General features: G+C 41.0%; 1 protein-coding gene across 6 annotated transcripts in view; it reads right to left on the bottom strand.

Moving 5' to 3' along the window:
• nlrx1 (NLR family member X1) overlaps positions 1-18681 on the bottom strand; it is a 128610-nt gene that overhangs the window by 75883 nt on the left and 34046 nt on the right. For all 6 annotated transcript variants that reach the window (XR_007449518.1, XR_007449519.1, XM_049578773.1 and 3 more), the window contains 2 exons: positions 15779-15891; positions 10353-10746 (listed from right to left, as the gene is read on the bottom strand). Coding sequence is in view for 4 of the 6 variants with exons in the window: in XM_049578773.1 (XP_049434730.1) it covers positions 10353-10746; positions 15779-15891 (507 nt within the window). In the remaining 2 variants the exon portion in view is untranslated. The remainder of the gene's footprint in view (positions 1-10352; positions 10747-15778; positions 15892-18681) is intronic.

Here is an 18681-nt window from a genome sequence, read left to right as displayed (position 1 = left end):
TCCGTAATCTCATTCTTTCTGTTACAACCCAGAGCTCATGACCATAGGTGTGAGTTGGGATGTAGATGGACCAGTAAATTGAAAGCTTGGCCTTCCATTTCAGCTCCCTCTTCACCACAATGATCCGGCGCAGCGCCCGCATCACTGCGTAAGCCGCACCAAACCACAGATCCGTCGCACGCTTCATTCTACCCTCACTCGTGAACAAGACCCCAAGATACTTGAACTCCCTCGCTTGAGGCAGTAAGTCTCTCCCAACCAGGCAGGGACAATCCGCCAGTTTCCAGCAGAGAACCATAGCCTCAGATCTGGACGTGTTGACTCTCATCCAGACTGCTTCACACTCCGCCCAAGTGCATGTTGGAGATCACGCTGTGATAAAGCCAACAGAAACACATCATCTGCAAAAAGCAGAGATGCAATTCTGAGGTCCCCAAACTGAACCCCTTCCTCCCCCCAGCTGCGCCTTAAGATCCTGTCCATGAATATCACAAACAGCCTCACCCTTCGGTCCCCTGTTTTGAAAATGAGAACCACCCTGGTCTGCCCTTGGCAGGCACCGTACCTGATCTCCATGCGACACTGAGAAGGCGTGTCAGCCACGACAGCCCAACAGTGTCCAGAGTAGTGATGTCATGAGAACCGATACTTGCGGTTACTTTCGATTTCATGATGAAAAACAACCGGCAATACTCATTTCTTGAAAAACAGGAAGAACCGATACCAACGTAAGAATCTGTGCTATGACTATTCCAGAACTGATAGGGGCAGTATATGCCATATAGCGTTACAATCCATGCCTACATTCAGAGCGAGGGGGTGACAAGGAAGAGGAGAGAGCAGCTGCCTGCTAAAGCCCACATTCAGAACCGGTCACAGCCGCCCTTTAGGCCAGAAAATAGATCTGCTAGTAGGGCTGCACGATTCTGGAAAAAATGAGAATCACGATTTTTTGGCTTATAATTGAGATCACAATTCTCTCACGATTTTTTTCAACATAAAGATTTATTGTGCTTATTTCCTGATACAAAAGGAGAAGTAACAAAAATTATAAGTAAATAATAAAAAAAATATCATTAAATAACAAAACCTATGATTGTGCCTGATACAAGAGACACAATGCACATAAACTCTGTTGAGCAGAAAGGGAACACTCCTCCACTTTGGCCTTTGATAAATACAAATTTATTGGGGCATCACGGCCAAAATGTGGGGCACCAAGGCCAAAACCAATGGTGCAATAACAATATGTGCTAATTACATTGAATGAAGACAAAACAATATATGTGTTGAGAAACAGTTTATTAAAAGTGTAAAGTGAACATTTGACTTTTCCACAAAATGCTGTGTGATAAATGTCATTAAAATCAAATTAAAATGTGAACAATTCATAATATTCATTGTTATTGTTATGATAAAATTAAGTCTAAATGGACTAAGGAAGATCAAAATTAAACGTTTCAACACCATGCATTTGACAGGAGTATTCACCTAATATAGCCTACATATCTTTAATTATCTAATTATTTATATGTCTCTATGTATATTTTTACATAAATCCCCAATATTTTATTTGCCTTTAAAAAATCCTCTTCCTTCATTTATTTTGACAGTATTTAATGTATTGTATTATATGAATTAATTCTCTACAGGATCTTGTATGTTCTTTAATGTGTGTTCAATTTATTAAAAGAAAAAAAACAAACAAAAAAACATTTTGGTGAACCCTGCAGCAAAGTGAACCCTCTTCCTCAGAGAGGATCTTTGCCTTCCAGTTTGTTCCTGGTGGCTGAGCAGAGTGAGCCGTCTTTCTTCTCAGAGGATCTTTGTCCCATGAGAGCAGGCACTCAGCTGCTCTCCGTGTCCGCATTTTAAACAACTTTCGCTGGCGATTTGACAGTCACTACAAGCACATTATAACCCTCTGTAAAAGTTTCTGTGTGGTATCTGTGTTGTACATGAGCTAACGTTAGCGACTAAGGACTGAGAGGCTGTCCGGTGTGTGTGTGTGTGTGTGTGTGTGTGTGTCTGAGGAGTGTCAGTACGTTAACTTGTTAGCCGTAGCCTTGCTGTTTGTCGTGTTAATGTTATCGTCGGCAGCCGTGAATAGCTTGTAAAGCTTTAGCATAGTTAGTTAACACATTTGTTATCGGCCCATGTGTTTACTGCTACAGAAAATTAATGAATCTTTGGTTTATTTGCACAACATCGCCTCTCTGCCACCTTTTATCACGCTTGCTAACGCTAAGTTAACTTTACCAGCAGATCTGTATGAGGCACAAACTGAGGCTACAGTTAGCAGTGTGTTTCCCTCCTGTCTCGCTGCTTTCCAAACTGCCGGCCAGCTGTTGCTCTGCATCACGTGGTATAACGCTACGGTGACCAGACGTCCCCGATTTCCGGGGACAGCTCCCGATTTGGTGACCTGTCCCTGGTAAAAGCTGTCCCTGAAAATGTTCCCGATTTTGACATCGAATGGGGGAAAATGTGCGCAGACTCAAACACCAGTTATTATGGTAGTCAGTAAACGCATCGCCAGAGAAGACGTCATAAGACGTACAGGCATTATCAGGAAGCACGACCAGACGCAGCAGCATCAACAACAATCTAGAAGCGGCAAAAAGGACAGAAAAGGAGACCAGCGGCCGCGTTAAATGGTATGTTGTGTATGAACTTATTTGTTTTATGTGAGTTGGCAGTAGATTTCACTGTGCGTGTGTGTGAAGTGAGGTAACATTCAGTGCGTCTGTTTAATCTGAACTGAAGACCTAACGTAAGGTTATAAAAGTCAGTGAACGTTAACATTATGTCACTGTTTTAGAAAGGAGGAGGTGGAAGACTGCTTCGGTAGCAAAGGATTTTCCTCGAGCTATATGGACCTGAGACTGTGTTAAAGCAATAAATAAATAATAAGTGCTGTAGTTAACACTCATATATTAGATATGATCAATATATCCTTATTAACAGGCTATGTACCACAGCCTTTTAAGGTAGCTGTAATTAAACCTCTACTAAAAAAGCCCACCCTGGATCCAGAGGTGTTAGCCAACTATAGACCAATATCTAATCTTCCCTTTATGTCAAAGATCCTTGAGAAAGTAGTCGCAGACCAGCTGTGTGATTTTCTCCATGATAATAATTTATTTGAGGAATTTCAGTCAGGATTTAGAGTGCATCATAGCACTGAGACAGCACTAGTTAAAATTACAAATGACCTTTTGATTGCTTCAGACAAAAGACTTGTCTCTGTACTTGTTTTATTAGATCTTAGTGCGGCGTTTGACACAATTGACCATCAAATTCTACTGCAGAGACTGGATCACTTAATTGGCCTAAAAAGGTTCTGCACTGAGCTGGTTTAAATCTTATTTATCTGATCGTTTTCAGTTTGTTGACGTTCATAATGAATCATCCTTACGTACTAAAGTTTGTTTTGGAGTTCCGCAAGGTTCTGTGCTCAGACCAATCCTATTTACTCTATATATGCTTCCTTTAGGTAACATCATTAGAAATCACTCTATAAATTTCCATTGTTATGCGGATGATACTCAGTTGTATTTATCGATGAAGCCAGAGGAAAGTAATCAATTAACTAAACTCCATAACTGCCTTAAACACATAAAAACCTGGATGAGCACCAATTTCCTGATGTTAAATTCAGACAAAACTGAAGTTATTGTTCTTGGCCCCAAACAACTCAGAGACTCTTTATCTGATGACATAGTTTCTCTAGATGGCATTGCTCTGGCCTCTAGCACTACCATAAGAAACCTCGGAGTAATACTGGATCAAGACTTGTCTTTTAATTTTCATTTAAAACAAACCTCACGGACTGCATTTTTTCATCTGCGTAATATTGCGAAAATTAGGCCTATCCTGACCCGAAAAGATGCAGAAAAATTGGTCCACACTTTTGTTACCTCTAGGCTGGATTACTGTAACTCTCTATTATCAGGTAACTCTAGTAAGTCCTTAAAAACTCTCCAGCTAATTCAGAATGCAGCAGCACGTGTACTAACAGGAACTAAGAAACGAGATCATATTTCTCCTGTTTTAGCTTTGCTGCACTGGCTCCCTGTAAAATCCAGAATTGAATTTAAAATCCTACTGTTAACTTATAAAACTCTAAATGGTCAAACTCCGTCATATCTTAGAGAGCTCATAGTGCCATATTATCCCACCAGAACACTGCGCTCTGAGAACGCAGAGTTACTCGTGGTCCCTAAAGTCTCCAAAAGTAGATCAGGAGCCAGAGCCTTCAGCTATCAGGCTCCTCTCATGTGGAATCATCTTCCTGTTACGGTCCGGGAGGCAGACACCGTCTCCACATTTAAGACTAGACTTAAGACTTTCCTCTTTGATAAAGCTTATAGTTGTTTGCGATTTTGCGAATGGAAATTTAATGCAAAAATGGGAGTGCCTTACATCACACAATTCAGCTGAATTCAGGGAACACTGAGATATAAGGTTTCAAAACCTGCGACATGTTATGTAGGAGTTGTGGGCCAAAAATGCTTTTGCATTGAAAATACTGCCACCTGCTGGTCATTTCTGGTGTGTGAGTTACAAGGGCCAGTCTATACGACCCCTATCAATTTCATTTCCACAAGTGTTATGGTGTTAGCAAAGTGCCAAATATTAAATTAGACTGCCACCACAGCGCCACCTAGTGGCAGATTGGTAACTCCTTTGTCAGATATCCTCAGGAGGGCATTGACAATAATTGTTGTAAGTTTCGTGTTAATCCGCCCAACCGATGTGGAGATATAAAATACTTCAATTTAAAGAGCACAACCTGGTGGTCATCGCCTGAAATTTTGCACAGAGCCTCAGGGGCTCGTGGGGAAGGAGTAAACTGAGTTTCATGTCATTCGGACACACCAATGTGGAGATATGTACCAAATCTGCAGGAAGTTGTTATTTAATACCTTCAGTATTCTTTGGAATATCAAAATTCTTTTAATATCATTTTGTCAGGTGAGTCCACAGATACTGTGTGCAAGGACACTGCGCTCTGAGAACGCAGGGTTACTCGTGGTCCCTAAAGTTTCCAAAAGTAGATCAGGAGCCAGAGCCTTTAGCTATCAGGCTCCTCTTCTGTGGAATCATCTTCCTGTTACGGTCCGGGAGGCAGACACCGTCTTCACATTTAAGACTAGACTTAAGACTTTCCTCTTTGATAAAGCTTATAGTTAGGGCTGGCTCAGGCTTGCCCTGTACCAGCCCCTAGTTAGGCTGACTTAGGGCTAGTCTGCCGGAGGGCCCCCTATAATACACCGGGCACCTTCTCTCTCTCTCTCTTTCTCTCTCTCTCTCTCTCTCTCTCGTATTCTATTACTGCATCTTGCTAACTCAGCCATTCTTGATGTCACTAACTCGGCTTCTTCTCCGGAGCCTTCGTGCTCCACTGTCTCTCAGATTAACTCATATCGCAGCGGTGCCTGGACAGCGTGACGTGCGTGGTTGTGCTGCTGCCGTGGTCCTGCCAGATGCCTCCTGCTGCTGCTGCCATCATTAGTCATTAGTCATACTTCTACTACTATTGTCACACATGTATACTGCCAGATATTAATACATACTTTCAACATATTGTACCACAGTAGCCAGAACTATAACTATAATATTATTACTTTCAATAATGTTGTTGTAAGCTACTGTCATTCCCTGCATCTCTCTCTCTCTCTCTCTCTCTCTCTCTCTCATTGTGTCAGGTGGATTACTGTTAATTTATTATGCTGATCTGTTCTGTACGACATCTATTGCACGTCTGTCCGTCCTGGAAGAGGGATCCCTTTTTTGGGGGGAGTTTTTCCTTATCCGCTGCGAGGGTCCTAAGGACAGAGGGATGTCGTATGCTGTAAAGCCCTGTGAGGCAAATTGTGATTTGTGATATTGGGCTTTATAAATAAAATTGATTGATGGATTGATTGTATTTTATGTTGGGCTGACACCAGACAGTGCTGTGTGAGTTTAGTATTCAGTTATGAGTTGAAACCTTTGACCAAAAAAATCCATCCTAACTCAAGCTAATAAGATATTTTTGTCTTCCTCAGTGGATGGATGGTTGGTGATGTCACTCATTTGTTTGATTGCAACCTTTTGAGTAATAAAAGCTGGTCAAAATACATGAAAAAGTACTTGTCCCCGTTTTTTATTTCATAATGATAATATTTAATGACTTTTCACGGCCGCACTGAAAATGTCCCCGATTTTCACCTCAGAAATCTGGTCACCTTATATAACGCTGCGTCGTTGTGAGCGCTTGTTTCATGCAGATGATGTCCTGACTCCCGGCACGGGCGGGGCCAGCAGAATTGCTGTCATTGAAAAATTAGATCGCATATGCATATGAATCGAGATGCAGCCCTATCTGCTAGCAATATATGCAGTTTTAAACACCACTTTTCTGTTCATTAATTGCTTTTAAATCGTTCCGAATTGCTTCTGAACCGTCAGTGCTCTGTACGGAGCCTTGTCCAGACTCCAGACATTTCCCTCTCTCCCCCAGCCCCTCCTCTGGGAGAGAGTCCGTGGTCTCCTATGAGCCCAGCCTTTGAGACCTACAACACTCCGTTAAATGTCATTCATTTAATCAAAAAATATCCCAATATCCCAAAGGGATTTCACTCTCAGCGAAACATGACTGCGCATGTGCGTCTACTTCTGAGACACAGCGGTTGGGGTGTTTGATTAATTGTACTGGGAGGTTTGATTTTTCCACAATCGGACTACAGACGTCAAAAAACACCATTTGCACCGGGACAGGACAAACAATAAATGAAACCAAGGAAATTCCACCCATTCTTGTGGTTGGCTCGTGATTTAAATAGTAAATATTTAAATAGTTTATTGAGTTTATTGCAGTTGTTGATCAATGTTTTTTACAACGAAACATAGGTAAAGAGGAAAAGAGAAAAAGAAAAAATATAAGTAATATCCATCTATTGATAGAAATGTTACTTTATGTGCAAATATTTTAATAAAATATTTCTTGTTTAAGCACATGGGGTCTTACTTACTTTTTTTTTTTTACCGTTGTATCAACTTTGGTATCGAGAATGGTGTAATTTTACTGGTATGGGCTAGGGTTGGGAACGATTAACTGATACGTCCAGATATCCTGTTTGACAAGCGAGAGATACGGCTGCATTGGTAGCAGCCTCCTCAATCCATACGAATCAGCCATGAATCCTTAAATGAATCGATTGTAGAGTCATGGATCGGGTACCGCGAGACTAGCAATCGGTTGACTGACTTTAACAGTTTGCACCTCTAAAACAACGCGAGAGCCAGCGGCATGCTCCATAGCAGGCATTACTGACAACGATAATGGATGTAAACATCAGCACCAGCTTGACCGGTGGAGCTGAGGAACACAAGCTAATGCTGGTTGGATAAACCAGGCAGCAGCCAAGCCGCAGCTTAAACTAAGTTAACAGCCGGGGTCCACCGGGCACGTCAGCGGCGGGACACGTCTGCAGCGCGAGTCCCGTAGCAGCTCGCCCCCCGTTAATCAATTACAGCGGCTCCACCGGCAACGGGAGCGGTGCGACAACCCCCCCACGCGACCCTCCAGCAGATAAAAACTACATGAAATAGTGTGCTAAACGAGCACAATGTGTTTTTAAATGAATAAACCATTATCAGAGGTGATATGTGATGATTTTTTTTCATGCATTTACCCATGTTTATCCGTGACATTGTGTAAAAGTCCGTGGCGGACATTTGAAAGAGTAGATGACAAACAGTACAGTAAACTTGTAGATAACTCAAATATAGAGTGACAGGTGCTCCGAGCAGTTGGGGGCTTGCTCAGGGGCACCTCGGCAGTGCCCAGAAGGTGAACTTGCACCTCTCCAGCTACCAGTCCACACTCCATATTTTGGTCCGGACAGGGACTTGAACTGGCAACCCTCCGGTTCCCAACCCAAGTCCCTATGGACTGAGCTACTGCCGCCCCCAAGACTGTTTAACTTGTTGTATTTGATTTAATGCTGTCAGTGTTTAGTGTGCCAATACTGTTCACAAACAGATTCTTGCACACAACTAAACAATCTCTGCACTAATCCAGACTGTTTGCAACACAAATCACATTGACACAGACTCATTAACAAATAGGCTTTCAGCTACAACGGAGTATTAGGGCCACATTGAAGAAAAAAAAAAATTGGAGATTTCGAGAATAAAGTCGAAATATTACGAGAAAAAACTCGTAATATTCTTGAGAATAAAGTCATAACTGAGAAAAAGTCATTTTATTACGAGAATAAAGTCGAAATATTATGAGATTAAAGTCGTTATTTAATGAGATTAAAGTCATAATATTACGAGAATAAAGTCGTAGTTTTTAAGGAAATAACCAACAACAATCAGAATGTCAGACTGTCTTTCATGCCGTTGTAAGTAGCCTACTTAATTAGGTTCGGGAACCGGCACCATGCCGGTGTTCTGACAATTTGATTCTGTGTCAGTCGAAATGCGCTGTTTGTGATTCCGGGCCCAGCTCTGCCACTGATTGGCCAGTCTGACATTCTTCATAATACATAAAGAACGTTGGTGAAACACACAGGCCTAACAGAAACATGCGTTCGTTTGGGGACAAGTTAGTGGTCATGTTACTTGTTCCACAGGCGAAGGACCCCGGACACATAACCTACAGTAAATACACCGGTCGTTAGTAACTTTTAACATACATGAGTCTTTGTAACTCTTGGCTCTTGTCCCCTAACTAACGCTTGTTTCTTTCACTAAGGAGCTGTAAGATTGAGCTGACCCACTCTTAACACTCTTCTTAGCCACCAAACACTCACAGATCCAGACGCGGCACGCACATTAATATTACACTAGCCTAAGCAAGGAGATGTTAAAACAGTGTGCACCGTATATATTTTGGTCTATTTTATACTTCAGATTTATACTGTTTGGCATTAATTGGTGACAGAAAAGAACGAATTTCATTCTGCAGGGAAACGCGTGTCCTTACTGTACATATTGAATTTTGAATCTATGTTTTATGAAGACCCTGTGTGCGCTCAGAGCTGTGGCACAAGTTACGCAACGAAATATGACAAAAGAAAAATAATAATATGACGAAAAATAAGTAGGCTGTGTGTGTGTGACGTGCCTGACATCGACTGATTTAGTTTCAGCACCGCGGTAGTGGCCAGCTCCTGTTGGCCACTAACCCCCTAACCCTGATCCTTTCCTCGTAATATTTCGACTTTATTCTTGAAATCATTTCCCAATGATTCGAATCACTTTCGGATGGAAACATAGCTTGCGTGTGCGTGAAAGTGGCGCAGCAGCCAGGACGCATATACATTAGGAGGAGGCGCTGCAGCATGATAATAAATCACACCCAAATGTAAAAAAGTAAGCTAACAGTTACAGATAAAAGAGCAGGTAACGTCCGAGCTTCTCAATACAACAGTTGTTCATGACTTAGCGCTGCGGCTCATTTACTACCGGTGAGATTAACGTGGTTAAAGCTTCACAAATCCATGGGAAAAATATATTAAAAGATCGATCTTGGATTTTACGAATTGATATTGGGTCATTCCAGTGAAGACCGATTTGAATCGGATAAATCGATTATTTTAACCCAGCCCTTTGTTATGTTAATGCTATATATGTATTGTTCATCATGCTGTCATGCTTATCATTAATAAATAAATGATGTAATATATGTTAAGATGCCACTGTATCACAGAGTGAAAAGGGTTAACTTTGATGCAACATAACCTGTGCCACACAACCTAGACCAATGACGTAAGTAAACCATATAACCTTAATATTTCCATATGACTCTAACTTATAGAGTTAGGTAAAGTAACATTAGGTGGCTAATATGCTCTGTACTAACCTTATGAGTCTGCTAACATAAGCTATTGTTTCTCTATACGACATTAGCATAAGTAGCTAGCGTTAGCTAACGTTAGCAAATTCATAAGTTTAGTACCTAAGTTATTTGCTGCTTCACATTTAGGTAATCTACCTTTATAAGCTACAGTTATATGGAAATATTAGCTTGTAATACTTACCTTGGTGTTATTGGTGGAGGTCGTGTGGCTTATTCAAACTAATGAATGCGTGCTATTGTATCCTCATGATTGTCTCCTGGGTACACACTTCACTTCCTTCTTCTAGCTCGGGCCCAGAATAGGTCTGACAGAGGACTACTGGCCTTCGCAGCGGTCTGCACTCTCCAAGTACCCTTCTAGTCGTATAATTAGAATGTGTTGATTTGCTGTGATGCTGGGGGAAATGTCTAAAACATTATGATTCCAAATTCAGGATATTTGATGTGTGAGACAACTGTGAAAAATGCCACTTACAACAGAAAGATATCTTACTTTGACAGTTGGCCTAGGTCCTCACAAGAGAAAGGAACCAGCAGCTTGAAGTGGGTCAGGGCGGTCCCACTGCACCAATCCAGCACCAGCTTTCGTACCACAGTACTTTTTCCTGTTCCCACAGCCCCATACAGCACCACATTGAGCCCCCGGCCCTCACTGCTGGCATCTGTGGGCTCAAACAGCTGTTCCACAGTCACAGAATGGCTGGATGAAGTGTGGGTTTGGAGAGGGGAACTGAGCAGTACTGCCCTTTCCTCAGCATTTCTTTCCAGGATCAGTGGATCCACATGCATGGTCTCTGGGCTGAAGTAACCACCAAACTGTTTCTCCTCCTGAGGAAGGTGGCTGAACCACAGGAAGAGCTTTCTCTTGTGGATCTCTACAGGATTTTCTGTGTGAGAGAGAGAGAGGCGTATGTACACTTTCCTGGCATCACTAAGACATCGTCAAGGTTATTTTCTCAGACATTCAACATCATCAGAAATAGCAGTAAGTCTCAAAGGCTGTTCCACTGGCTAATGATAGCGGCAAACTGAGAATGGCAACTCTTCTGAGAGCAGTTTGTCTACAGTTTAGCATATACTGTTTTGTTTTTAACCAATATTTAACTAACATTAAATTAGCATTTTCTAAAATGCCCTTGCAGAGCTTTGGTAAAGTAACTTGTTGTGCTGTACTAACAACCAGACTACGCTTAATTTAAAGCTTCATGTCGAACATGCACCCAGAACAGAAAGAGATCATTTCTGTTACCAGTGGTACAGTTTCCATTGCCTACCTACAGAGAGGAATAGGTTGCCACCCATCCTGTATAATACTGGATCATTCTGCATTGCATGTGAGAGTCAAAGTCAGAATATTGTTTTAAGTGTAACGGGTGGTGTGTTCAATACACTCTCCAGAAGTGTATTATTCAACTTTCTTTCTCTGGTCTAGTGTGGAAAAAGTAAACAAAAACACCAACAAAACGTTATATCAAATTGCAATACTTGTAGGATCACAGATATATGGAGATAAGCATATCATCCCAGCTCTAATAATCATGCATAATGTCTTGCAGTTTTCTCTCAACTTTCCATCTCTTTTCAGAGCTGTACAAGTTGTGAAATGTGTCATCAACAACTTTTGGATATGTAAGAGGTAAAACTCAGGTAAAATCCATTGACACGGATGCCCATTTTAAAAAATTCTACTTGGAGCAGCTGTGGCTCAGAGGAAGAACCAGTGGTCAACTAACTGGAAGATCAGCGGTTTAATCCATGGCTCCTCCAGTCCACATGTTAAAGGGCAAGAAACTGAACCCAAGATTGCTCCCAATGGCTGTTCCATTGGTGTGTAAGTGTTACTAAGAGTAGCAGGTGGCACCAAAGGCCTGGCCTAGGCCATATATGGTGATGAATGACAGTTGTGTAAAAGTGCTTTGAGTGATCAGAAGACTAGAAAAGCACTATACAAATGCAGTCCATTCACTTATTTTTCAGTGACAATTACTGGACCATAATTAACTAACGTTTATCCAACAAAACATGCATACCCTAGCCCAGTGGTTCTCAAACTGTTTACACTGTGTACCACCTGAGAAAAAATTGAGCTCTCCAAGTACCACCATTATGACCAGCCTAAACATACAGTGGCGGAGCCTTACCTTATTAATTACGGACAGTTCACACAGGAGATATGTTTATTTCTAATATGTGGATTATTTATTGTTGATTATTTCCCACCACAGCCACACTGCAAGGTTCAGCACCTCTTTATGTCTCAAACACACAGAAAATTAAAGCTGCGAGCAGCATTGGCCAGGACCTCGCACTCGTGCCCGTTTCAGCTTCCAGCTCATGCAGATAGTGCAAATTATTCATAAGAGTCATAATGTCGAGAAAACAAGCAATGTCAAGGGTACGCAAGGTCATTTTTGACAATAGAGGGACTTTATATTACAGTACATTACAATAGTATTTAACAGTCATATTCACAAAAGTAGCAACAGTATTATTAGTAATAAAGGCTGTAGTAGTATGTGGAAGATGGAAAACACTGATATATAATGAGTAGATGCTGTTTCAAATGGAGATTCTGCTGCTGCAATCTGTCCTTTAAAGATTGTGAGACACGCACACACAGAGGGCTGTGTGTGTGTCTGTGCCTGCTGCCATTGTCATGGCGATTAATGACTTGAAAAACATTTTAGAGTATAAATAAGAGTAGTTCTGAAATTGAAAACTGAAAATTAATCTTAGAGTCACTTTTATACTATAGACATTTCCTTAGCCAGTTATAATTTGTCCTTACCTGTGAAGCCTTGGGTTGATAATTGGTGCTGCTGTCAGGTCCCTGTCCTGACACCTGCCTGGTTTCTCCCTGTCCCTCTTCTATCTATTGTAATAATATAGATAATAAATGTGCAAAGCAAAATTTATAATAGGATTAAGAATAGTAGTGGTGACATAGCTGTGGAAATTGATCGCAAAGTCACTTTTATGCTGTACATATTTTTCTCAGCCAGTTATATTCTCTTCTCACCTGTGAAGACCCTGCATGATCATCCTTGCTGGCCTCTGGTCCACTGTCTCCTCCCTTACCCTGCTCTTTCTATTGTGGCAATAAAGATTAAAAAAAATATGTGCAAAGCAATAGTGAGCACAAGTTCTTATAAAGGAGGAGTGGGTTTATTCCTAGCATGAAACCAGCTAGCAAGCGATTTAACATAGGTAACAATAATATTAGTATTCTTGTTAACTAGCTTAACTTGATACATTGGCATCTATTAATTAGTCATCATTTAGCTAACATTATCTACATGTATATTGCAGCAGTGCCTGGATCGTGTGACGTGTGATTGTGCTGCTGCCGTGGTCCTGCCAGATGCCTCCTGCTGCTGCTGTAATCATTAGTCATACTTCTACCGTTATTATACACATGATTATGGTCACATATGTTCACTATCAGATATTAATATATACTTTCAACATATTGTACCACAACAGCCAAAATTATAATTATATTAATTAATTAATTATATATATATATATTAATTAATTAATTATATTATTATTATTACTTTCAGCCAGCTAAATCCAAATTTGAGATACCGCATGATGCTAGTAGGTGCTGTGGACATTTCACTTGCGCCTCTTGAGTAGGCACTAACATTTGTGCTCGGTTTACTGTCGTCCTCCACTTCATTTTCAACACATCTACTCCAAATATTCTCCTCCTGAAAAGCAGTCCTCTTTGTGATAGTTCCAGTTTGGAGCCACGATTGTAGTGTTCTTGAACCACTCATCTTCAGTCTCTACATTTTTACCTCTGTTTATATATCCAGGCACACTTCAACTCGTAAAGAATTGTGTCTCAAGCATGCGCAAAGTGCATGAACGTGACTACATAGTAGAGACAAAAATGAAGGAAAGACAAATATGAATTTATCATGTTTTATGTATTGTCATTCTAAGTGTAGTGTAATGCACTGATTTACTGTAGTGTTTATACTGTACCTTTAAGTTGACCTTTAAAGATACGCGTTGAAGCAATGTACTCTGTGCACTGACAAGTCACACACTGATTTATTATTTCATGTATTCCTATGACACACACATACACTCATTGAGCACTTAAGCATTGTGGTGGAGAAGTACCTAGGATTCACTGTGCATCATCTTGTAAAAATAGCATTAGGATGGGCTCAGAAACATTGGTGGAAAGTTAGGGGAATTCCAGCTTGTCCTGATATGACTCTGGTAAGAAGAGGCAGGCCTAGACTGCCCAGGAAAGCATTACGAGTGCAAGTAGATAGGCTGGCTTCGAGGGAAGAACGGAGAAGCTGTGACACCGTTATGTTCAGCCCAAGTGGGTAGGGTGAAAGAAAAAAGTGGAGACTCAGCAGAAATGTGACACCGTTATGTTCAGCCCCAAGTGGGTAGGGTTAAAGAAAAAAGACGACTCAGCAGAAATCTTCACAATAAAAGCGAGTGCACAGACAAAGAAATTCCAGTCTTGCTCCGGAGCATGACTCATTGAGTTGATGTGCTGATGCCTGCGTGTACATTAAACTCTGTTGTACTTTGATAATATTATTTGATATTTGATAATATTGTATGTTTTCAAATTAACTTAATTAAAAAATATATATTTATGACTTTACTCAACATACCACTAGAGGGAGCTCGCGTACCACCATAGTTTGAGAATCTAGGCCCTCACCAACACAAAACACCCTTACTAAGGGTAATGAATGAAGACCCTTTGACAAAACATTAGCAACCAGTAGAGATCGCCCTGCAATCACTAGAAAACACTTGAGACTCAACAACAACAACACTTAACACCTACTACTGATGATTAGACCAGACATACTGCTCCTGTTTTTAATAATGTTAATATTACCACACTTTCTACTAATGTAGCTACAACTATAAATTATACCCAGAGAGGATTTCATATCAACAAACCAACCTTGGTGTTATTGGTGGAGGTCGTTCTTTTGATTTTTACGGCCCTATTTTAATGGTGGTGTAATTAGCTGTGCAAGCAGAGCGCCACCTGTGAAAACTGCCTAGGTATGGTATTTTGTTGTCTAGCACAGAGTGCACAGTGCACAGTGCACAGGTGGGAGGAGAGGAACAAACAGCAGGGAGGGAGCAGCCGTCAAATGAGGCAGAAAAGTCTGTTGACAACCTGCTGATTTTGTCAGAAAGAGCAAACTTACGACTTAATACTTGATTTAAAATGAATTAAGTTAAGTTAAATTAAATTAAGTCAAATTAAATTACACTAAAGTAAACTAAGTTAAACTACCACTTGGAGCAAATGTGCAGCAATACTGGATTAATGTTTAAAAGGTAACAAAACAGGGACCCACTTGTAAAAACAAAGATCAAAGATAAAACAGTATAGCTTACCGGTAGCCTGCAGCTGCAATTTTTGAGATAAAAAGCTTGCTTTAAATAAATGGAGGTGTGGCGTTTGATGGTGGATATTTACCATGCAGGAAGAGTCTCATCAAAGACATCTCATGGGAAAGATTCAGTGTGGTTGGAGCCTGACTCATACCAGGAACAAAAACGATCTCTGCCTCTGCTGCATAGATTCTTTTTTAATCTGTCTCTCACTGTTCTCCCAACTTTATGAAAGTGGAATACTAAATTGTTGGAGAGCCCCTCAACACACAATGTTTCTCCCACTGCTGTTGTTACAACAACTGTTACTTATAGTACTCTGTGGTCTCATATACCACTGTCCTGCAACCTTTGACCAATCACTAAAGCTACAGTGAATTCAACTGTAATGAAACTTAAGTGTTAAATACAACATTCTGTATTTTCACATTGAAGAAAGCTTTTTTACTGCTGTAGCTGTATGAAGGAAGAACTATGTTGTCTTGATTATCAAATAGCAATAAAGCTTTGAATTGAGTTGTGCACCTGGTCCTGAGGTGGTGGAGCAGAAGGTCCTGCAGTGAAAGCCCGAGGCTGGGTACAGAGAAACCTCCACCCTCCTCTTCCACCTCCATGCTCCGAGCAGCTGGCTCAGCTGTCTGGAAACATAACACATCATACCGGTTGGTTCAGTTGGCTTATTCACAGTCTTTATAGCATGCAAATCCACAGAGACAAGCTAGAAAGGTTATTTCAATCCCACAGTCAACAACCAACTTTATTAAAAACTGATCCTAGATCTGCCTCACATGCTGGTGTATTGGCAGAGAACAGCAGCTATTAGGCTGTTTGCAGGTTGCAGCAGGTACTGAAGTACTGACATACCTACAAGGCATTGACAGGTTTTACAAGCACACAAAATTACACCTCTTAATTTAACTGAGACTTGTCTAATGCTGTTTTGAGATATTCACACACAGGGAGCTCCAGACTGCATGACATGTACTGTATATGTCAAGTAGGAGTATAGAGGCATTCTAAAGAAGTGTGACTATGAAGTAATATAATGAATGGTTCTTTCCCAGAACGATCCAGCTCATATTCTTTACTTTAACTAAGTAAGCGTATTTTTTGTAATAGCTCTTATTATGCGGGAGTGACAGTGACAATAACAGCAGTTTTGTGGTAGACGAACTTTTGATTTGAATTAGCCCGAGCATTTTATCATTTACATGAAGCTGTATTAATGATTTCTTTTTGGTCATTTATGGGCAGCTCAACAAGCTGAAAACACAACACTATTATATTATTACCTTGTAAAGTTGTAATTTTGAATGTGACCAGTTGCTCATTTCCAAATCCAGCAGACAGAGCAATATGATCAGTCATTTGTAATGATGTTTATGTCCACCTGGAGTCCAACATTCTACCTCTTTTAGCTCTGTTTTTGGTCTCTGCCAGCAACTGAGGGAAATAGCTGCTAATGCTCCACTATGTTCACCAACTAGTGTCTAACTGCGTCTCTCTGCTGTTCGCTGCTCAGCAAAAGAATGCTGAAATGGGTCGCCAAGTACACTTCAGCTGCTGTTAATATATCTGGGCAGCCTGCTTACAGTAGGAGCCATTCAAAAGTTCCCCTGTTTCCATGGCTGAACCTCAGCAGGTCCCCGGCAGGTCCGTGGCAGATCCGTGACAGCTCCGTGCAAGCTTGCCGCCTGCTCCGTGGAATTAATTTAATCCCCCGCAATGACGTAGGAAATGCAGCCCTGACTTGTAACGCCCCTAGAGACCCGTGTGAAAACCAGTTGCAATGCTTCATTTGTCCACGGGGAGGAGCAGTGATTATCACCAAAATACTGTAATATCTGCAGATTTGGGAAAGACGGCTTATCAGCTGGTCCATGGCTCCACGGAGCCTCTACTTGGCCTAGTAACATTTTATGACTAGGTCGAATTACAACTACTGTATGCAACCCATATTTTTTAAAATAATATTACCATGTGAAAAGCCAAGAGGACGCTCTCTTTTTATCTTTCAAAACCTATACTTTTTCCTGTGTTTCCTGTTAATTAGGCTACCCCACTGTAATTAAACTCCATCTCATTTACCGTGCTTTGTGTGACTTTTTTTGCCGTGTTATCATGATTCAAACTGAGATATTTGGAGAAGATCCAAGAAATAAATAACATTGATCCGTACGAGCTACCTGCAGCTGGAGCAGGGAGACGCGTTGCCACCCTGCACCTACATGTAGTTGGTTCACTACTTAGTTTTCGGCATTAGTTACTATACAGCCTGAGATCTGAGAGCGTGAAAATTTAAAAGCCTGAAATCACTGGACAGTCCCACTAAGACATGGTATAATGGTTATGTGTGTTCTGTGCGTAAAAGGCAGCCGTGGACCACACTTTTCCACGATGACACACACACACTCACTCACTCACTCACAAGGTGAAACAACCTGATCTCACAGAAATACGTGAAATGACCACGACCTCTTAACACCACATTCCGTGGTGGCAGTGCCGGTACCACGGAAACAATGCCAACGTAAAGTCAATTAGGATCATCCCCCGTGGTGTCCACACAGATTCCCTGATTCAGTAACGTCACGTCAACCTCGTTTTCCTCAATGATATCTTTAACATTCCTGTATACACACAAAAACACGGAAGTGTCCTTGATAACTCAACAATATGACAGGTTAATGTCAAGGCCATAAAATAAAATAAATGTATTTTGCCAGCAGATAGCGTAGGGCTTTAAGAGCATTGTGCTGTGGGCGGATGGGGCGCGTTCCACTACTGTTTTGTAGCTGCTTTCCGCCGTCTGTGGGCTTCATTCCATTTCAGATTGCCGTCCGTCTGCCGTAACCGAATCCAAACGCCACTGATAAATAAATAAATACATAAATAAATAAGAAGAGAAAAATAAGGCTGAGCACGGAAGAATCAGAGAGGAAACACCATCACATGGAGCCGTCCGCACCCGGCAACCCTCCACTCCACCAGAGGAGAGCGGACCCCAAGCCAGCGCCACAGAACAAGCGGCCGCCGCCCCCAGCGCACACGGCTCCCACTGAGGAAACACTAGAGTAAAGAACTAAACTATGATAAATATTAAGATGTAGGCCTAACATAAAACAAATTTGTTATTGAATAAATTAAAACATAAAGCCTACAGTAGATATAAAAGTAGAGCATGCTAAAAGTAAATACAATAATAGGCTAAATAGTATCTAAGCAATAATAAAGTGTCTAAACAATAATAAATTGTATCTAAGTTATCTATTAGGCTACCATTCCACTCTGTAAATAGATTTTAAAATTTCAATATAATTTTAATATTGTTTTTGCTTATTTAATTATTGTTATTATTGGTTTACTTTTTAGTAGTATTGTATTGTCTGAGGATGACTCATGTAAGTAAAACAATACCAGGCGTCGCG

This window comes from Epinephelus fuscoguttatus, linkage group LG6 (genome assembly GCF_011397635.1).
Source record: "Epinephelus fuscoguttatus linkage group LG6, E.fuscoguttatus.final_Chr_v1".
Classification (NCBI taxonomy): Eukaryota; Metazoa; Chordata; class Actinopteri; order Perciformes; family Serranidae; genus Epinephelus; species Epinephelus fuscoguttatus.
The sequence above is the reverse complement of the archived record's forward strand: the minus strand, read 5'-3'. Positions and strand labels throughout refer to the sequence as shown.